Genomic DNA, 19123 nt, shown 5'->3' with positions numbered 1-19123 from the left:
TTTCTATTTCAATCCTAACAGCCGGCCTAGACCTAGTTGCTTGCAGTGGAACACCTATCTTTCCTGCTGCTAAAATTAATTCTTTATTTTTTTTATAATTGTTCTTACAGTTAAACTTGCGAGTCCTAAATTATGGCACATATCCGCTTGTCTTTGACTGGAATCGATTCGCTTCAAAACGTCTAATTTAATTTTCAAATTCAGTCTTTTTCTTACATTTATAGTCTTCATACTGTGCTCAGTCATTGTTGCTTTTTCATTCTTATCGGCCATTATTAACTCTTCGAAAATGTAACTGCGTTGGTTGCATTAATTATGATTCAATGTTCGAGTAAACTGCCCGTTACACACGATGTCTAATACTGTACTGAGAGTTGACTAGACTTCGGATAAATGCATATAACGCAAATATTACAAGCAATAAACTTGATCATTTTTTAAAATGTTGATCTCGGAACTACATAACAAGTCACTGTACTGCAATTAAATTAGCATGCGCGAAATTTTCACTGAGCGTGGGAAAATTTCTCAAGTCGGCGTGGGAAACGTTTTAATGCCGTTTTGCTATTTATTTTCAAGCTGTCGACTCCACCAAATGAAACGATTTCGTTAAATATGCCAAAAATGCAATCTGTAAAAGAGCATTATAGTGATCTGTGACAGCGTTATAGTCAGATACGGGTTATAATTTAAGAACAGCGTTATAGCGAATCAGCGTAAAGCGAACCGCGTTATAACGGGGGCCTGCTGTACTTTACAACTAGTAGAAGTAATTGCAATAGGACAATAATTGGATGGGAAGGATTTGTCACCTTTTTAGGAACTGGCTGGATAAGAGTAAATTTCCAAGCAGAAGGAAAAAGACCTTTGGAATAAGAAAGTGAAAAAAGATGGCAAAGAACAGGAGTAAGTTCAGGAGCACAAGATTTTAGAACAAGCAGAGAAATACCATCAGGGGCTTTCAAGATTTGTCAAAATCCTTCTGACATCCTTTTGACTGAAGACTACAGGAGGAATTGAATAGACAGCGTTGGGAATGGTGGGAGGTGTTTTACCAAGATCATTAAATACATGAGTTGGAAGAAAAATGGGATGCTAGCAGGTCAGCTTTATCCTTGGCTAAAGTGATAATAGAACCATCTGGTTTTGACAGAGGTGGGAGCAGAGATGGACAAAAGTTGCAGCCAATAGCTTTGGCAAGAGACCAGAATGCTCGGCTACCTTCAGGGCAAGAAGCAAGTTTTCCACTCTTAACCTGTTCAAAATCTAGTTTCGACTGATTAATAACTGCTTTACAATTGCTGCAAGCTTTGGTGTAGGTAGAAAATGAAACTGAAGAATTTTGGAAACAAGTCAATTACGATATGCAACATTCTTCTCCTGAACAGCCTTAGCACATTTATTGGAAAACAAAGATTTAGATAAAAGATGAGATTTTAAAGTGGAGTGTGGAATAAAGGATTCCATTCATACAAGAATAATTTCACTGATACGATCTGAGCAAACGCTGACATCAGAAGTTTTGAAACAGTAATCTGACCAAGGGAAAGAAATCTTGCAGGTTATCCCATTTTGCATTCTTGTAATGCCAAACAACACAAGGTTGGGAATAGCCGTGATATAAAGGCTCCATTTGAGAAGAGATCATCACCAAGTTGTGATCTGAGGTGCCTGAAGGACCACTCACTTCGTCCATGTACTTAGAAGGGTTTTGTGAGAAAAAGATCAAGCATGTTGGCTGTACGGTTAGAATTGTCCGGTGTTGTGGTAGGTAAATGAACAATCTGTGTGAGGTCATTAGTAATTGCAAAAGCCTCAGTATTTCGACCAGTTGAATCTGTGTGACTAGAAAACGGAAGCCACCTGGAGTTGTGAACATTAAAATTACTTCACTGTTAGGAAAGTTGGACTGGAGAAAGTAAAGTTGCAAAAAAGAGGAAGTCAGAGAGTTCCAAGTGATTAGTAGAGTTGGGAGAACGGTAAAAACAGATGAATTTGACAGAACGAGGTAGAGAGATTTCAAGCCAGAGGAGATTCCAAATTACCAAGTCTCTGACAGGAAATATCAGAAAGGACATATGCACAAGTACCACCTTTGAGACAAAAGGAATCATACAGCAAATAATTTGGGCAACTGAGATGAACAGTGGTTGAATCAACCAATAACCGAGATTATGTTAGAAAAAGTACATGGGGTTTGAGAGAATAAGTGGAAATGGGCATCATTGAGATTAGAACTGTCACCATGTATATTTGCAAAATGAACTGAAGTGTTTGGGAGATTGCTCTATTAGTTTGACAATTCATTCAACAGTAAGAAAAAGTGGAGGGGGAGAGAAATGCTGTATGAAGTAATGAAATTTTTGGTTGTTGTTGTTGTTACTTGGTTTTTAGGAGCATTAGCAACTAAGGCCATATTGCTCCAGGATATGCGGTGGTCATTCCCTGACCTTTCTGCATCCTCCGTATTTGGTGATGACGGGCTCAAACCCCGGTCTAATCAAGAAGTGTGTGCTATGCACTGCTGCTCCTTCCCACCTGGCTACAGAGGCGCCCTGAAATTTTTGGATATGGCATACACACATGGGAAGAATATACCCAGATCCTTGACATAACGTGGCCTCGTTGTTTTTTAAGTTTGCACCAGCTGGCAAAAGTTTACGTGAAGCTGAATTTACATAAGTAAAGTATTACTTAAGTCGGGAAGTGGCTGTATACTTCTCCAATTTAAAATTAATTATGAAAATCAGTTGCACATATACTTGAAGAATAATAAAATTCACATATTTTCACAAATTTACACAAAAATCAAAAGTTTTTCATTGAAAGTTAAATGAACATTTCTATCTGTAAAGTCATCTTTAGGTATAGTTTATGTATGGATTCTTAATGACGCTCAAGGAAAAAAACATTAACTTTTCAGTTATTAGTGAACAGGGCTCCTAAGAGAAAATTATTGATTAAATTACAATATATCTGTAATAATAATAATAACCTTATATAGATTAGAACGGAAGTATAAATTGTTAGAATTCAAATTACTTCACTTACCCAGATACAAGAAGTTTAGGTATTTCCGATCCAAATGTTTCTGCCATTTCTTTACTCCCTATGTTAGCAATACACTGTAGTGCCAGATTAACATGAATTGGATTTCGGGAAGACAAATCATTTTTAATGGACTGGATGATTAGCTTCATCAAGTCATTATTTGAGTTCATTAAAACTGAAATGAAGAGATATCCCTAAAAATATTAAAATTACAGATGTAGTTAGTGCCACACTAAACTAACATTATAGAAATTTGGGAAGGGGGCAAAAAAAAAAAAAACACTGATCTATATTTTTGAAGCAAGGAACTAGGAAACACTCACAAAAATGTAGAAAATTAGAACTTCGGGATCGATAAAATTGCCTCAAGGTATTTATTTAGTACAGCAATAGAAGAGGAAATAAAATATGAAAACTAATAAGATAATAACAAGAAAATCAAGCAGTCAACTAATGGTTCCTCTTCTTAAAGAGAAGTGAATTACTGTTGACTATTAACCTTGAATGCTCTCATATGTTTATCACATATCACAGCATTCAAGTTTCCACAAGTTAGAATTTTTAGAAAGCACACATAGACAGTTGTTCTTGACAATAAAAGAAATAAATGAAGAAGACAAAACACTCTGGATAGCAAAAAAATTAACTAATGCTGGCTACTCTATTATTATGTTTATAGACTGATTTGGAATAAATCTGCAATTACAGATTCCAATTCAGAAGACGCTGCCAAGAAAGGAAGATGTGTCAAGAAGTCAGTCACAAAATAAGAGAATAAAAAGCAATTAGGAAACTAACCTTAATATAACATTTATTTTCACAACATAATCAAATACAACATTTGATTAATACAATTAATACAACATAATCAAAGACATTCATACTTGTCCCATTACTTTATCGAATTGGAAACTGCATAAAAATAAGTCAGTTACTGTTGTAACCAGTCAAAAAAAGTTTCCCACTAAAGCCTCCACATGTCTGTTTAATTATCTAATTTCAGATATCTAACTTTCCACATTTCCACATTTACAAAAAAGAAAAGATTTAAATTTCACCAAGGACATATTTTGTGGAATTGCCTCTGGAATTACATGCACAGTAGTGGATAATGAAAGAGACCTGGGAGTAATTGTGCAGTCAGACATGAAGTTTTCTGAGCAGTGCAGACAGGCTGCCAGAGTAGCTCATGGTGTCTTGTCAATGATATACAGGAATTTTTCTAGCAGGAATAAGGAGATGATTATCACTTTGTATACAGCAATGGTCAGGCCACACTGAGTACTGCAAACAGGTCTGGAAGCCTCATTTTAGGAAGGACGCAGAGTTGCTAGAACGATTACAGAGAAAGGCAACAAGACTGGCGAGGAGAACAAAGGGGTGTGCTTATGAAGTAAGGCTTAAGTTCTGTAAGTTGCAGCATCTGAAGACTAGGCACCTGCGAGGTGATCTGATTTGGGTCTATAAGGCCTTGAATGGTTTGAGCAGGCTCAATGCTGATGGAATACTTTTGCTTGCTCAGAATAAGAACCTGAGGGGGCATATATTCAAATTGAGGAAAGACAGTTGTAGAATACATGTGCAGAAGTTTGCCTTTAGCCAATGGGTAGTTGACTGCTGGAACAAATTCCATCTGTTGTTGTGGAAGTTGATAGCGTAAATAAATTCAAGGCAGAACTAGACAAACATTTGGAACAAATGGATAAGTGAAATGGGAAGGTTTTTTTTTTTTTTTTTTTTTTTGGCTGATGCTATATAAGCTTGCTTTCTTGTATCATATGCCAATGCTAATGAACACATTATGCAGTGTTTAAACTTGTTAGGATTAAAAGCCAAGTTGAAACTGAATCCGACCCCCTGTCATTGTAGCCATAATGGATATACTGCAACAATTTTTGCATTTACCCATTTCTTCAGCGTTGCAGAAGATTCTCTCAATTAACAAGCTTAGATTTTGCCATGACACAGGTTTGTTGCTGATCTTATGGCAGAAGTTAAACATTAACATGGATGGTTCATTTATTCTCACATGCTTACCTCTGGAGAGGGCAGGAGACTTTATTACAAGGGAAAAATAAATTTTGCAAAGCAGGAAGGAAGTTTCATAAACTTCCCCCCACAAGATCAATATACTTTCATGCCATATTTTAGGAGTAGTATGAGAGTTGCTCCCTCTGCAATGAACTAAGCTGAAGAGTGCTTAAATGAAAAGCTGTTCTTTGACAGCTTGCTGGAGTTTTGAACTGCTATGCATTTCTCACCACATTCCTGTTTGTCAGGGCATTCAATAGTGCAATTTCTCATAATTTATTTGCAGTATTATACTTTTTTTCCTGAATTCCTGGTTTTGTCATGTGAGTTATTGAAATATTTAATATCTATCATAGGCTTCAATATTTATAAATATTGAAGCCTATGATAGATATAAGCTGGTCTGTAACCAAGTCACAAAAGAGGTGAGGCAGGCGAAGGCAGATTACAAGAAATCTTTGGCCAAGGATGCAAAAAAAACCAGCAAAGAGTTCTTTACTTATGTAAACTCTAGAAGGAAGGGGATGAATCAGATTGGTCCACTTGATATCGATGGTTCAACTGTTGATGATCCTGCTCAGGTAGCTAACAAACGAAATGAATATTTTGCATCGACATTCACACATGAGTAGTTATTCAGGGAGAGGAATGCCAGAGGTGTATTCAACTCTGGCAGTAAGCTAGATAATCTTGTAATAACTAAGAGTAAAGTGTAGGTGAAATTGTTGAAGATAAACACAAGAAAGGCATCTGGGGTGGATGGAATCTATCCAGTTATATTAAAGGAGGCGGCAAAAGAATTATGCAAACCCTTAGCCATAATTATGAGAGCTTCCCTGGACTCAGGGGATTTACCCATGGACTGGAGATGTGCAAATGTGACCCCAATCCACAAAGGAGGATCAAAGGGAGACACAGATAATTAGAGTCCTGTTAGTTGAACGGCCTCCATAGCTGAGTGGGCAGGAGCGGGAGTGCAGTAGCACACGCTCTTTGAGTAGACCGGGGTTCAAGCCCCTGACTGCTGAATACGGTCGATCTGCCAACCCACACTGGACCAGCGTGGCAGATTATGGTCCATTTCCCTCAGCATGAATTGTTGAGGAGGCTTCCATCCTGCAGTGGGTTGATAATGGCTGCACTTTACTTTTTTTTTTTTTAGTTTAACTTCTGTTCCAGGGAAATTAATGGAGGCACTGGTTAAAGAAGCACTGCAGGATCATCTAGACAATACTTCAGTTATAGCTCGGACACAGCATGGGTTTGTTAAGGGGAAGTCTTGTCTGACTAATTTGATTGGATATTATGATGTAGTCACAAAGGAACTGGATGCAAAGAATAACTTTGATATCATATATTTGGATCTTAGAAAAGCCTTTGATACTGTTGCACATGGAAGACTGCTGCACAAATTGGAGCAGTGTGGCACTGGAGACAAATTGCTGCTATGGATAAAGGGATGGTTGAATGGGAGAAGACAGTGGTAATCAATGGACACTGCTCTTCATAGACTAATGTTATTAGTGGAGTCCCTCAAGGCTCAGTGTTGGGTCCATTGTTGTTTTCTGTATTTATAAATGATATTGATGATGGCATATATCAGGCTTAATGTCCAAGTTTGCAGACAATACAAAGGTTGGCAGGATTGTTAATGACACTAATGACAGTACACTGTGGCAAAAGGATCAAGAAAAGTTGAGCAGATGGGCTTTTACATTGACAAATGTAAAGTACTATATATGGGAAGCAGTAATCCCAGAGTAACGTATCAACTCTGTGGTGCCACACTCACAGTGGTAGAGAATGAGAAGGACCTGGGGTAATTGTGCAGGCAGATATGAAGTTTTCTGAGCAGTGCAGGCAAGCTGACAGTAGGTCCTGGGGTCTTGTCAATGATATACAGGAATTTTGCAAGCAGGGATAAGGAGGTGATTATCCCCTTGTTTAAGGCAATGGTCAGGCCACACCTTGAGTACTATGTACAGGTCCAGAAGCCTCATTTTTGGGAGGAAGTAGAGTTGCTAGAACTATTACAGAAAAGGGCAATGCCTGGCGAGGGGAACAAAGGGGTGTGCATACGAAGAAAGGTTCTGCAAATTGCAGAATCTGGAGACTAGGCACCTGCAAGATCTGACTGAGCTGTATAAGGCCTTGAATGGATTGAACTGGCTCATTGCTCAAATTAGAAACCTGAGGACACAAATTCAAACTGAGGAAAAAACGGTTCCAGAATAGATGTGCAGAAATTTGCCTTTAGCCAGCAGGTAGTTGATTGCTGGAACAAACTTCCATCTGTTGTTGTTGTGGAAGTTGATAGCTTTAATAAATTCAAGGAAGAACTAGACAAACATTTGAAACAAACAGATCAGTGAAATGAAAAGGGTTTTTTTTTTTTGGTTTTTTTTGGGCTGATGCTGTATAAGCTTGCTATCTTGTATCACATGGCTCTACTAATGCTAATTCCCCTAAGTTGAATCAAATCCATGATTTACATTTCTCGTTGGTTATTCCTAGTCATCTGACTGATAATGTTATTCATAGTGTAAATCACATAAGCTCAGAAAACTTTATTATTTATTTTATTTTAGAATGTCATGCCAGAATCTGCTTTACTATGTGATAATGCCTTCAGCAGGAGTCTGGAAATTTAGCACACTTCTCCCTGTTGGAAACTTTCTCACAATTCACACAGCAGATAACAGAGCGTGTCCTGATCATCATATTCTATAGTTATGAATACAGTCAGTTCTGCTATAATGTGCATTTTAGAAATGCAAATTTGCTTCTACATGGCTATTAGGAACAATGACAGTATAATGCAATTTTCGCATTGGCTCATGTGTGATTTAGTCTGCACTAGTTGAATGCAAAACCCGGCACGAAGTTTACGAAACTTAAAAAATGTAAAACATCAAAAGGTGTAAGAGCTATATTTCCCATTTATTGTAGTTGTATTGTTCGGATACACACTGCTGTCATTCGCTCTATTCACAAGATGTGGCCTGACTATGTTTTCAGGATCTCACATTTTTCAGTTTGAACAGAAATTTTGTGAGATGTGAAAGCGTGAGCAGAAGAGCATTTCTGGAGGTCGCTACCATAAACAATAAAAACAATTTGCAGGTCTCGGTTTATTGAGCTTTTCTGTTAGAGCACCTGCATCTCTGGCGAGAAGGAAGATGGGCTCATCTCCTTCACGACTATATGGCCTACCTTGACCTCAAGCAACAGCTCCCCCTTCAAAACAACCTTCGAGACCTTCATTCGCTCCATTCCTTGGCTGTAAACAAGGAAGCCTTCAACACTTTCCTACAACTTTGCACAACTCTTTTCAAAAGTAGAGGACACAGTCTGCCCACTGCTTCTACACCTGCTCCTGACTAGCCCACTCATCTGGGCTACACCCAAATCCAGTCTTTTTCACGATCAGGCATGAAAACTCAAGATCATTGCAAACCCTTTTGGGTAGGATTTCATCATAGACCACTACGTTGATGTGGGATGTCTCTGTGCCTGCACTCTTCCTCTTTTGGGAAGGAGTGCCTTCTTTTTCAATCTCTTGGCACTCATTCCTGTTTCTATCTGTTATCAACTTCCACTCTTGCTGTGTTTACTCACCATTCTCAAGGGTGAGTCTCCCACTAGCGGCTCTGATTTCCTATTCACCTGGAGGGATCCGTTCCACGTGATTCCCACTATTTCTCAACTATTTTTATTCCCCTTCCCTCTATCCTTACTTCATTTCTTGGATCTTCTCCTTCCTTCCTTTGCAGGAATGGTAGACCCTACAGACATCCCTCTATTGACCTAGCTCCTCGTGCCATGGTCAGATGCTGGAATGCCCCTTCCTGGTGAGGAGACCTTCCAGTAACTAAGTGGCCAGATGAACAACACAACTACACTATATTCACAATACCCATACCACACCTTCATCTGGCCTTGGAAGATTTTGCTACTTCGCAGTGACACTTTTACGTGGTTTTGTGCGGGACCACTGGTACTGCCGACAGGTGCACACTACGTTCACTATTTTCTGTTAGTTCAATCTAATTATAAACGGGTAGTAAACTATCTCATTTCATTTGTGATAATACCGATAGCTGGAATTGTGGGTTTTTATTTATGGTGAAATGTGTTTCCCCTTCCACGAAATCTTCAATCATATAAAAAACAAATTTTCAGAATCTTGTGTCCGTTCCTATTTTTAATACTCAAAATTGTTACTGCTTATCTCACTTGGGCAATTTATGCATGCTGTGTTAGTTGTTATTGATTTAGCTTTTTTTACTGTTTAAATTTTACAATCCAAAAAAAAAAAGGTAAGTATATATTACAGTGCTATATTTATTATAAATTTAAGATGTTTAAACCTGTGGTAGCAATTTTATGGGGTTTCTAACTTTTTTTTAGTTTTTTACTTACCATAGAACATTTTTTTTTTTGAGTGCTCTGCCCCATCCCTATTTTTCCAGTAAGCCCTGTTATTTTTAATGTACAAAATGCAGACATTTTTAGAAACACATGTACCGCATTATAGTAGAACTGACTATAATTAGCATTAGCATTAGTAGAGGCATATGATGCAAGAAAGCAAGCTTATTCAGCATCAGCCAAAAAAAAAAAAAAAAAAACAACCACTACTCCCATTTCACCCCTCCGTTCGTTCAAAATACCTGTCCAGCTGAGCCTTAAATTTGTTTAGGCTATCAACTTCAACAACAAGCGATGGGAGTCTATTCCACAAACCAACTGCCCGCTGGCTAAAGGCAAATTTCCGACATCCGTCCTTCCTCAATCCGTCCGACATCCGTCCTTCCGCACATCTATCCGACATCCGTCCTTCCTCAATTTGAATTTATGCCCTCTCAGGTGATTATTCTGAGCAAGAGGAAGAATCCCATCGGCATTGAGCATGCTCAAGCCATTCAAAGCCTTATATACCTCTATCAGATCACCTCGCCGATGCCTAGTCTCCAGGCTCTGTAATTTGCAAAACTTATAATAATAAATAAAATAAAAACTGCTCACTTTAAAATGTATAGCAGTTGTAATATTATTATTCAAAGTGATATGCAGTTTTAATAAAAGCAGCTATAAGTTTTATTAGAAAGGAGATATCACAGAATATCAATGAACTATGCAACTGTGTGATAAGCAGAACTCGTGCAAAAGCGAGAGATTGAGTGCCATCTGGAAACTCAGTAGGTTGTATTTTACACTCTTCTTATTACTAATTTGAATCAAAAGAGCAATGAAGCCTAATATGTCCTACTATTATAATCTTAAATTATAAGAGGAAACCTCATACCTTTTTAGTAGGACTAATTCTCTCGACACTCAATCACGGATGAATGTATTATTATATGAACCCACCCCACGTACTTAGTCTTAAATAAATCAAATTAAAAATACCTACTAATTAAAATCCTCATGCATTCAATTCTCATATCACACCAAGCGCATGGAGAGGAGCCATGGACAGTGGGCAGCCACCAACCAATATCGCATGCTACCATGAGAATTGAAAAACAATTGTCGCAAAAAATCTTAAACCACAAAACAAATATTCATCAATACACAAACAATTTAAACTTTAAAAGTTTAAATTGATGTATTGATGAGTTTTGTGTATTGATGAGTATTTGTTTCGTAGTTTTAATATTTTAAAAACATCTTAAAACCACGAAAAACTTAAAAACACAGTCCTACTAAAAAGATAGGAGGTTCCCCCTTATAATTTAATATGATTAATACAAATGCCATTATAAAAGTTCCTACCATCTTTAAAGAGAAAGCTAGAAAGCAAATGATGCCCCAGAAAAAGTAAGAAATTACTATTCAAAGTGTCAACTTTCCTTAATTAGAAGGTTGCACACATTATGATGTTATCTATAAAATTGAATTAAACAACCTGCAAGTAATTAAGTCCAGCATCCTTCTACTAAGATGCACTGGAAGATAATAGCATTCCTTATGACTCCTTGATCAGCAACTGGATTAAGATCAGAAATACAGGGTGCTTACTTAAAGAAACACCCACTCTTGTGTTCCACAATGAACATAAACTGCTCTGTGCTGAGCACCATGTTCATTTACTGTTTCACTGCACACATGGATTAACAGTTTTACAGATGTTGACATATAGCAACACCATGCAGAAAATGATGGTACTTGTAAATTTCGTGTCCCTAACGCTCTTTTAAAATTATCTGCATTTTCATGGGCTCTCATTTAAAATGAGAGCCGAACCTTGTATTTAACATTTAAGAGTTCCTCTACCGATGTATTTTGGGGTCAGGCTTGGGGGTCCGTGGGCCTCCGATTCCATGGTCATTGGATGGCTCATTGATTTTGTCTACAAGGGTGTGGAATACATGTAATCTATTTGCATAGTTATTTAACAACAGAGAGTATCAGCACTGAAGTGTTCTACAAGACATCATATAGGTAATTCCTCCATTTCTAAACTAATTTATTTATAACATAGAATGTATTGAGCCTTTGCTGCTCTGTTATCTATTAATTATATAGTTTAATAAAGTTTTCAATAGCATTCCTCATGGAAGGCTGCTATTTAAACTGCAAGAAGATAGGGACACTGGTAAGATCCTACATCTGATTGCAGGTTAACAAAAAGATAGGAGACAGAGGATTGTCATAAATGGCAACTCCTTAGGGTGAACAAGTGGGGTCCCTCGGTGCTTGGTGTTAGGTCCTCTCCTATTTCTCATAAATACAGGGTGATTCAGGAGGAATAGTAAATATTTTGGGAGGTTACAGTATTGATTATTCTGAGTAAAAAAGTTCATATAAACATGCATCCAATTCTCAATGGATACAGAGATACAACTGTTTGAAACTGGTGCACAACCCCCTTAATCAGATGTGACCAAGAAGCAGTTATAACTTGACACTGTTTGGTGATAGAAGTGTTGTTAAGAATACCACACATTTTCACACATTCTCAATATGCCAACATGGTGTTTGTCTACGGTTTTTGTGGTGGAAGTGCTATTGCTGCTTGTCGATGGTTTCCTAACTGCAGAATACCGGATTCAAGAGCATCTACTAATGTTTACACCAAACTGCATGAGACTAGTACAGTTCCCAGCACTCATATTTCTTCTGAACGTGCAAATGAACAAAATGTGGATGAAATAGAACACATTCTTCAGTCAGTAGAATGTAGTCCTACTATTAGCACACAAAGAATTTCTACACGTATCAGTGTTCCACAGAACATTACGTGAGCATGGATTGTATCCATTTCACATACAGCAGGTGCAACACCTTCAATCAGGAGATTACACCCAGCGATTGGAATTTTGTTGGCAAGTAAACGCTAATCGCCGAATAATGAATCTACTTTCACCCATTACGGTACCAACAACACCCATAACTCTCATAGGTGGTCATACAAAAATCCACTTGCCACTGTAGAAACCAATTTTCAACATCGCATCTCTGTAAATGTGTGGTATGGTATCATTGATAATCAGTTGATTGGGCCTGTTGTGTTACAAAATTGTCTTACAGGGCACACTTACCTAGAAATTCTGCAAAACAAACTTGCACTACTATTGGAGGATGTTCCCTTGGCTACAAGGATTAGTATGTAATTTCAGCATGACAGAGCTCCTGCACGTTATACCCATCTGGTGATACAATATCTAAATCGAACTTTCCCTGAACAATGGATCAGAGGCAGTGGCCACGTTCATTGGCCACCAGGGTTTCCAGACCTCATTCCATTAGATTTTTGTTTGTGGGGATGGATGAAAAGTGCAGTATACAAAGAAATGGTGAATGCAAGAGACTAATTGCTCATTCGCATTTTGGATACTGCTGCCCTCATAAAGGAACACCAAGACGACCTCAGAAGAACAACACATTACCACAAGAGTCAAAGTGCATTGAGGTTGGCAGTGGGAATTTCAAACATTTATTGTGAACCGTAAAAAAATTTGTCAATTATGTTTTTTTACGATTCAAAAAGTCAATAAATACAAACAATAAGTCATTTATCGTTCTTTAATACCTCTCATAATGGCTTTGTGCAGTCCAGTTTCAAATAGCTGTATCTCCGTATCCATTGAGAATTAAACGTTTATATGAACTTTTTTTACTCAGAATAATTGATACTATAACCTCTCAAAATATTTACTATTCCTCCTGAATCATTCTATATAAATAATATTAACATTGGTATCCAAGAGAAGCTGTCAAAGTATGCGGGTGATTTAAAAATGAGAAGGATGGTTACCAATTCAAGCCAGGCCATGATGCTTCAAAAAAAACTGACTGATTGCATATACGGTCAAAATATTTCAACTAACATATTTTCCATGCAACATAAATAGGCAGTTAGAAAAACACATTATGTGCTATCCATGATTTATAGGCCTTTTGCTAGTAGAAAGAAGGACATCATTAATCCCACATATTCAGGATGACGGTTAAACTGCATTTGGAATATTGTATTCAGGTCTGTAGAGTTGCACCAGGAAAAAAAACTCCTTGAGAGGGTTCAAAGAGAAATCAGAAATCAGAAGAGGGAAAATTAATACACACATGAAGAAATGCTTAGAATCTGTGGATTGCAAAAGTTTGACAGCCTAGACATCTACACAATCTGCTTTTCTAAGGATAAATCTGATTTAAGTGTATAAAGCATTTGATGAGAGTGGGCAAAACTAACAAGGTCTGTTCTCTCTTGAAGATGACTAAGGACCAGGGGACACAAACAAAATTTTAAGGAATAAAAAGTCTTTTCATTCCCTAAAATTTTGTTTGTTTTCTGCTCCTTATCTCATGAAATTCACCTGTGGTATTCATATACGTGGGCAGAAGTTGTCGAATGCTGGAATAAGCTGCCTCCCAACATGGTGGAGGCAGTTAGTTGAGCTAAATTCAAAAAATAATTACATGGTTATAGTGTGGGAATGTAAATAGTATAAATATTAAATATTGTTTTATTTATACAGGGTGTCTCAAAAGTACACGGCATAACTTCAGGAATGAGTTCCTCATATGTAGACAATAAAAATAATTTATATCAATATAGTTCCAGAAATGCTTGGTTCCCGAGTTATTAACCGGAATGTCTTATCTCCCGCAGGTGATTTCCTTCATTACAAGGTACTGACAGAATCTGGTGGTTTTCCATTCCGACCATGTACTCAAATCGGGAGCAAGCGGATATGCACTTTATGTACGATTTGGCAGACAGCAATGCTCTGGAGGCTCGTCATTTTGCAGATTTTCCCACGAAAGGTTCCCAGAACGAACATGTCCAGACAGGAAAAGATTTGAAGGTATCCATCGCCGCCTTTGTGAACATGGGACCTTTACACCTCGTGCTGCCGAAAGAGGACGACCTAGATCTATGACTCCTGAAGTAGGGGGTGGACCAACTGCCTGGCCTCCACGCTCACTGATTTAAACCCACTAGATTTCTTCTTACGGGGCTATTTAAAGTCATTGGTGTATTCGACTCCGGTAGCTGATGTGGAAACTCGCCGCAATCGAATTGTGGCGGGTTGCGAAACAATACGAAACATGCCAGGAATTTGGCATCGTCTTGCGAGTCCATGAGACGATGTGAGGCCTGTATTCAGGCAGAAGGTCAACATTTTGAACAATTACTATAAGGTGATGTGAACAGTTAAGTGTCATAGACAGACCTTCAAAACTCGGAAACTAAGGATTTCCAGAACTATGTTGACATAAAATAAATATTTTTATTGTCTACATATGAGGAACTCATTCCTGAAGTTATGCCGTGTATTTTTGAAACACCCTGTATATGTATATATATATATATATAATTTTTTTTTTTTATTTTTTTTTTTGCTGATGGAGAAGTCCACTTATTTGTATCAGGCCTTGCTAATATATGTGCATAATTGTTAATTATATAATTATACATTTCTCAATCTTAATGAACAATTCTATTAAACTCACAATCTGCTTTTCTGAGTATTTGTTTGAACTAAGGAGATTAACAGCTTCCATATGTCCAAAATCAATATCATGGCCAAGGAGAAAAATGAAGAGTAGTTTGCACACATATTTCTTTTTCTGATAACCATCAAGAGTCTTGTCACCTACAGAATACAAAAATAAATAAATTACAATTAAATTACACTTGGCATCTAGCAGAAGGGTTAAATCAACTGCTTTATAACTCAATTTGGAAAAGTGAAGTTCAATATATTATGACAAAATCAATCACTAAAAATAGCTTAATAAGCTGAGTTAACAGAAATTAAATTTAAATCTAGGTTGTCAGCTGTTACACTGTCAGGGTATCTACCCACCCACTGAAGAAAGGCCAAATAGCCCTGAAGTGGCTGTCTGGGTCATGGTATCCACTGAAAATTAGTAACAATAGTCTTCTGTATCAGGAATGCACTACATACATAAAGACAAATGTATGTGCAAATGTATCCCCAATTCACAAAGGGGGATTGAAGGGTGACCCGAGTAATTACAGACCATTTAGTTTAACTTCTGTTCCGGGTAAAATAATGGAGTCACTGGTTAAAGATGCATTGCAGGATCATCTAGACAAGACTGCAGCAATAATTCAGACACAGCATGGGTTTGTTAAGGGAAAGTCTTGTCTGACAAATTTGATAGGATATTATGATGTGGTTACAAAGGAACTGGATGCAAAAAATAATTTTGATATCATATATTTGGATTTCAGGAAAGCTTTTGACACTGTTGCACATGGAAGACTATTATACAAATTGGAGCAGAATGGTATTAAGGGTAAGTTGCTACAATGGATAAAAGGATGGTTAAGTGGGAGAAGACAGAGGGTGGTAATCAATGGGTGCTGCTCTTCGTGGACTAATGTTATTAGTGGTGTCCCACAGGGTTCGGTGTTAGGTCCACTGTTGTTTTGTATATTTATCAATGATATTGATGAAGGTATATCAGGCTTAATGTCGAAGTTTGCAGATGATACAAAGGTTGGCAGGGTTGTTAATGACAGTAATGGCAGGGTTGTTAATGACAGTAATGGCAGTGTGCTACTGCAACAGGATCTAGATAATTTGGGCAGATGGGCTAAGAAGTGGCAACTGAAGTTTAACCTTGACAAATGCAAAGTACTGTATATGGGTAGAAGTAACCGCAGAGAAATGTACCAACTGTGTGGTACTACAGTTAAGATGGTAGAAAATGAAAAAGATCTGGGAGTAATTGTGCAGTCAGATATGAAGTTTTCTGAGAAATGCAGACAGGCTGCCAGGGAAGGTCATGGGGTTTTATCAATGATATATAGGAATTTTGCTAGCAGGGAAAAGGAGGGGATTGTCCCTCTGTATAAGGCAATGGTCAGGCCACGCCTTGAGTACTGCGTACAGGTCTGGAGGCCTCATTTTAGGAAGGATGTAGATTTACTTGAGCGTGTACAGAGAAGGGCAACAAGATTGGTGAGGGGAATGAAGGGATCCTCTTACCAAGAGAGGCTTAAGTTCTGCAAATTGCAGTGGCTGGAGACTAGGCACCTGCGCGGTGATCTGATTGAGGTGTATAAGGCCTTGAATGGGTTGAGCACGCTGAATTCTGATGGGATCCTTCCACTTGTTCAGATTACGAACCTAAGGGGGCATAAATTCAAATTAAGAAAAGACAGATGTAGAATAGATGTGTGGAAATTTGCCTTTAGCCAGCTGGTGGTTAATTGCTGGAACAAACTTCCATCTGTCATTGTGGAAGTTGATAGGTTGAATAAATTTAAGGAGGAACTGGACAGGCATTTGGAGGGAATGGTGTGTTTTTTTTTTTTTTTTTTTTTTGGCTGATGCTGCATAAGCTCATACACTTGGTTTCTTGCATCACATGCCACTACTACTACTAATTATTGATAGTAGAATTGCTACTATCAATTCATAGTAGCAGCACTATAAACACAAACTGCATATATTCTATTTTGTTTCACCTTGACTGCAATTACTGAGTTTATAATGTAACTGGTAACAGATAAATTTCCTTGAAATTTTTTACTAGATGAGTAGATCTCAAAGAAATAATATATATACAGGACAGCATTACAGAGACCATTAATAAGTAAGAGTGTGTTTAAATTTATCCACCCTACATGAACATTTCTAGATGGGGCCTTTGTATGGATTAATATTCCATTATTTATATATTAATTATGATTTAAATTTTATTCATTCTGATTGAATTTTAATATATATTTATATACAGGAAACCCTTGATTAATGCGGTTTTGAACAATGCGGTTTTAATTAGTGCGCAAAATTTTTTTGATACTATCCCCTTAATATATGCGTTATCAAATTTGATTAGTGCGCTGTTTTTTTCTTGAGGTGCTTGGCAATCACAACGGCGCCTAAAGCGGCAATACGTGATACGCACTCACCAGGGTCTTCTAACTTAAATGAATGGGAATCGACTCCAAAATGCTCGACAGCAGCACCCCATACACTCTGAAATTGAAATTTGCTCTGGTAACTCATATTCTTTTATTCTTTTATTATTAATATTAAACTTCTTTAATATTATGATATTAAAGAAGCAGTTGAGAACATACACAAATCGTGGGAAGAAATGACGAACAGCTGCATGAGAGCTGTCTGGCAGAATCTTTTGCCTGAATGCGCAAATGATTTTTGCGGTTTCATTAATCCTGTCAACAAAGTTATTGATGAAATTACTACAATTGGAAAAGACCTCGGCTTTGAGGAAGTAGATTCAGAAAACGTTAGAGAATTATTGGAATCGCATTCAAAAGACTTAAGTAACGACGATCTTCTTGAAATTGAGCATCAACATGCATACGAGGAAGAAGACGAAAATGAAGCAGAAGAAAAGCAATTTGCTCCCAAAGAAATTTCATTCAAAAAACTTGAACTATTTAATACACTTTAAAAAGCAAAAGAACTCATACTAGAGATTGATCCAGATGCAGAGAGAAGCATGAACGTTCGTTGAGGGTTAGATAAGCAAATTGATTGTTATCGCAAGATCATGGAGGAAAGGAAGAAAGCTACCACTGTTCAATTGAAGTTAGATAAGTTTTTTTTGCAAAAAATAAAATTTAAATCATACTATCTTTTTTTAAATTTATTCCTTAATAATTTAAGAACTATGCAGTGCATTATAGGTACGTATTGAGTAAGAAAAAATATATTTTTACAATTTCATAATTTTCAAGGATTCATTATAATTATTCCCATTGTTTCTTAAGTTTGATTAGTGCGGTTTTAATATGTGCGGTATATTTCAAGGATTCATTAACCGCACTAATCAAGGGTTTCCTGTATATATAAAGTCCCAAAGGAGTTATTTATTTATAACTCCTTTGACACAGACCATAAATAAAGGTGAGAACGCTAGGAGTTACAGAAAATACAAATCGGTAATAATCAATACAAAACTGGAATTAAAATATATACAAAATTTACATTAAGAAAATAGAGTAAGGAGCAAATTCTTATAGATAAAGAGTAAAATCAATATTGTAGTTATTCATTACCTGAAAGAAACGAAACAGAGGACTACCAAGTAAGTGATGAGTACGAGAAACAGGCAGTGAGAAATTAATTTTATAACGAGAATTCAAACAGGGTATAGCGAAAGGTATTTGTTCAAGAAGAGATGGAGCATCGATAAAAGAGTATGATATTGTAGACAAAAAGAGACCCTTTTTGGAGTTGTCATCTATAGTGAAGAGGAATGATTCTGAAGCAACCCCAAAGAGTTCCATAATTTTGACAGTGCGAAAGGCAATATGATTTCAATAGCATAAGAATTTAACGAATAGTTAGAGAAATAATTATGTAGGATGAATAAATCTTGAGATTTATTTTCCATATAATATTTATCCATTGGGCCTAAAGAAAGTTTAGTTTGAAAATTCGTAGGCAACAAAAAAAAAAAATGTAATTTGGCTGATGGCTGATCGTTAGTATGCAAATGTCTTTAAATTTTGCTAATTAGAGTAGGGGTTCTGACAGATTAATAACAAAACCAAATGCATATATACAGGTTGGTCAATAAA

The 19123-nt window shown here is 37.1% G+C and overlaps 1 protein-coding gene across 2 annotated transcripts in view; it reads right to left on the bottom strand.

Annotated features, from left to right (window-relative positions):
- Positions 1 to 19123, bottom strand: part of LOC150077411 (AP-2 complex subunit alpha-like) — a 588904-nt gene that overhangs the window by 483626 nt on the left and 86155 nt on the right. For both annotated transcript variants that reach the window (XM_090386478.1, XM_090386479.1), the window contains exons 4-5: positions 15046 to 15188; positions 3052 to 3245 (exon numbers count right to left, since the gene is read on the bottom strand). In XM_090386478.1, coding sequence (XP_090242604.1) covers positions 3052 to 3245; positions 15046 to 15188 — 337 coding nt within the window. The remainder of the gene's footprint in view (positions 1 to 3051; positions 3246 to 15045; positions 15189 to 19123) is intronic.

The sequence above is a fragment of the Mastigoproctus giganteus genome, chromosome 12 (assembly GCF_048544385.1).
Source record: "Mastigoproctus giganteus isolate SK-2022 chromosome 12, ASM4854438v1, whole genome shotgun sequence".
Classification (NCBI taxonomy): Eukaryota; Metazoa; Arthropoda; class Arachnida; order Uropygi; family Thelyphonidae; genus Mastigoproctus; species Mastigoproctus giganteus.
Note: the sequence above shows the minus strand (reverse complement) of the source record. Positions and strands in the feature narration are given on the sequence as shown.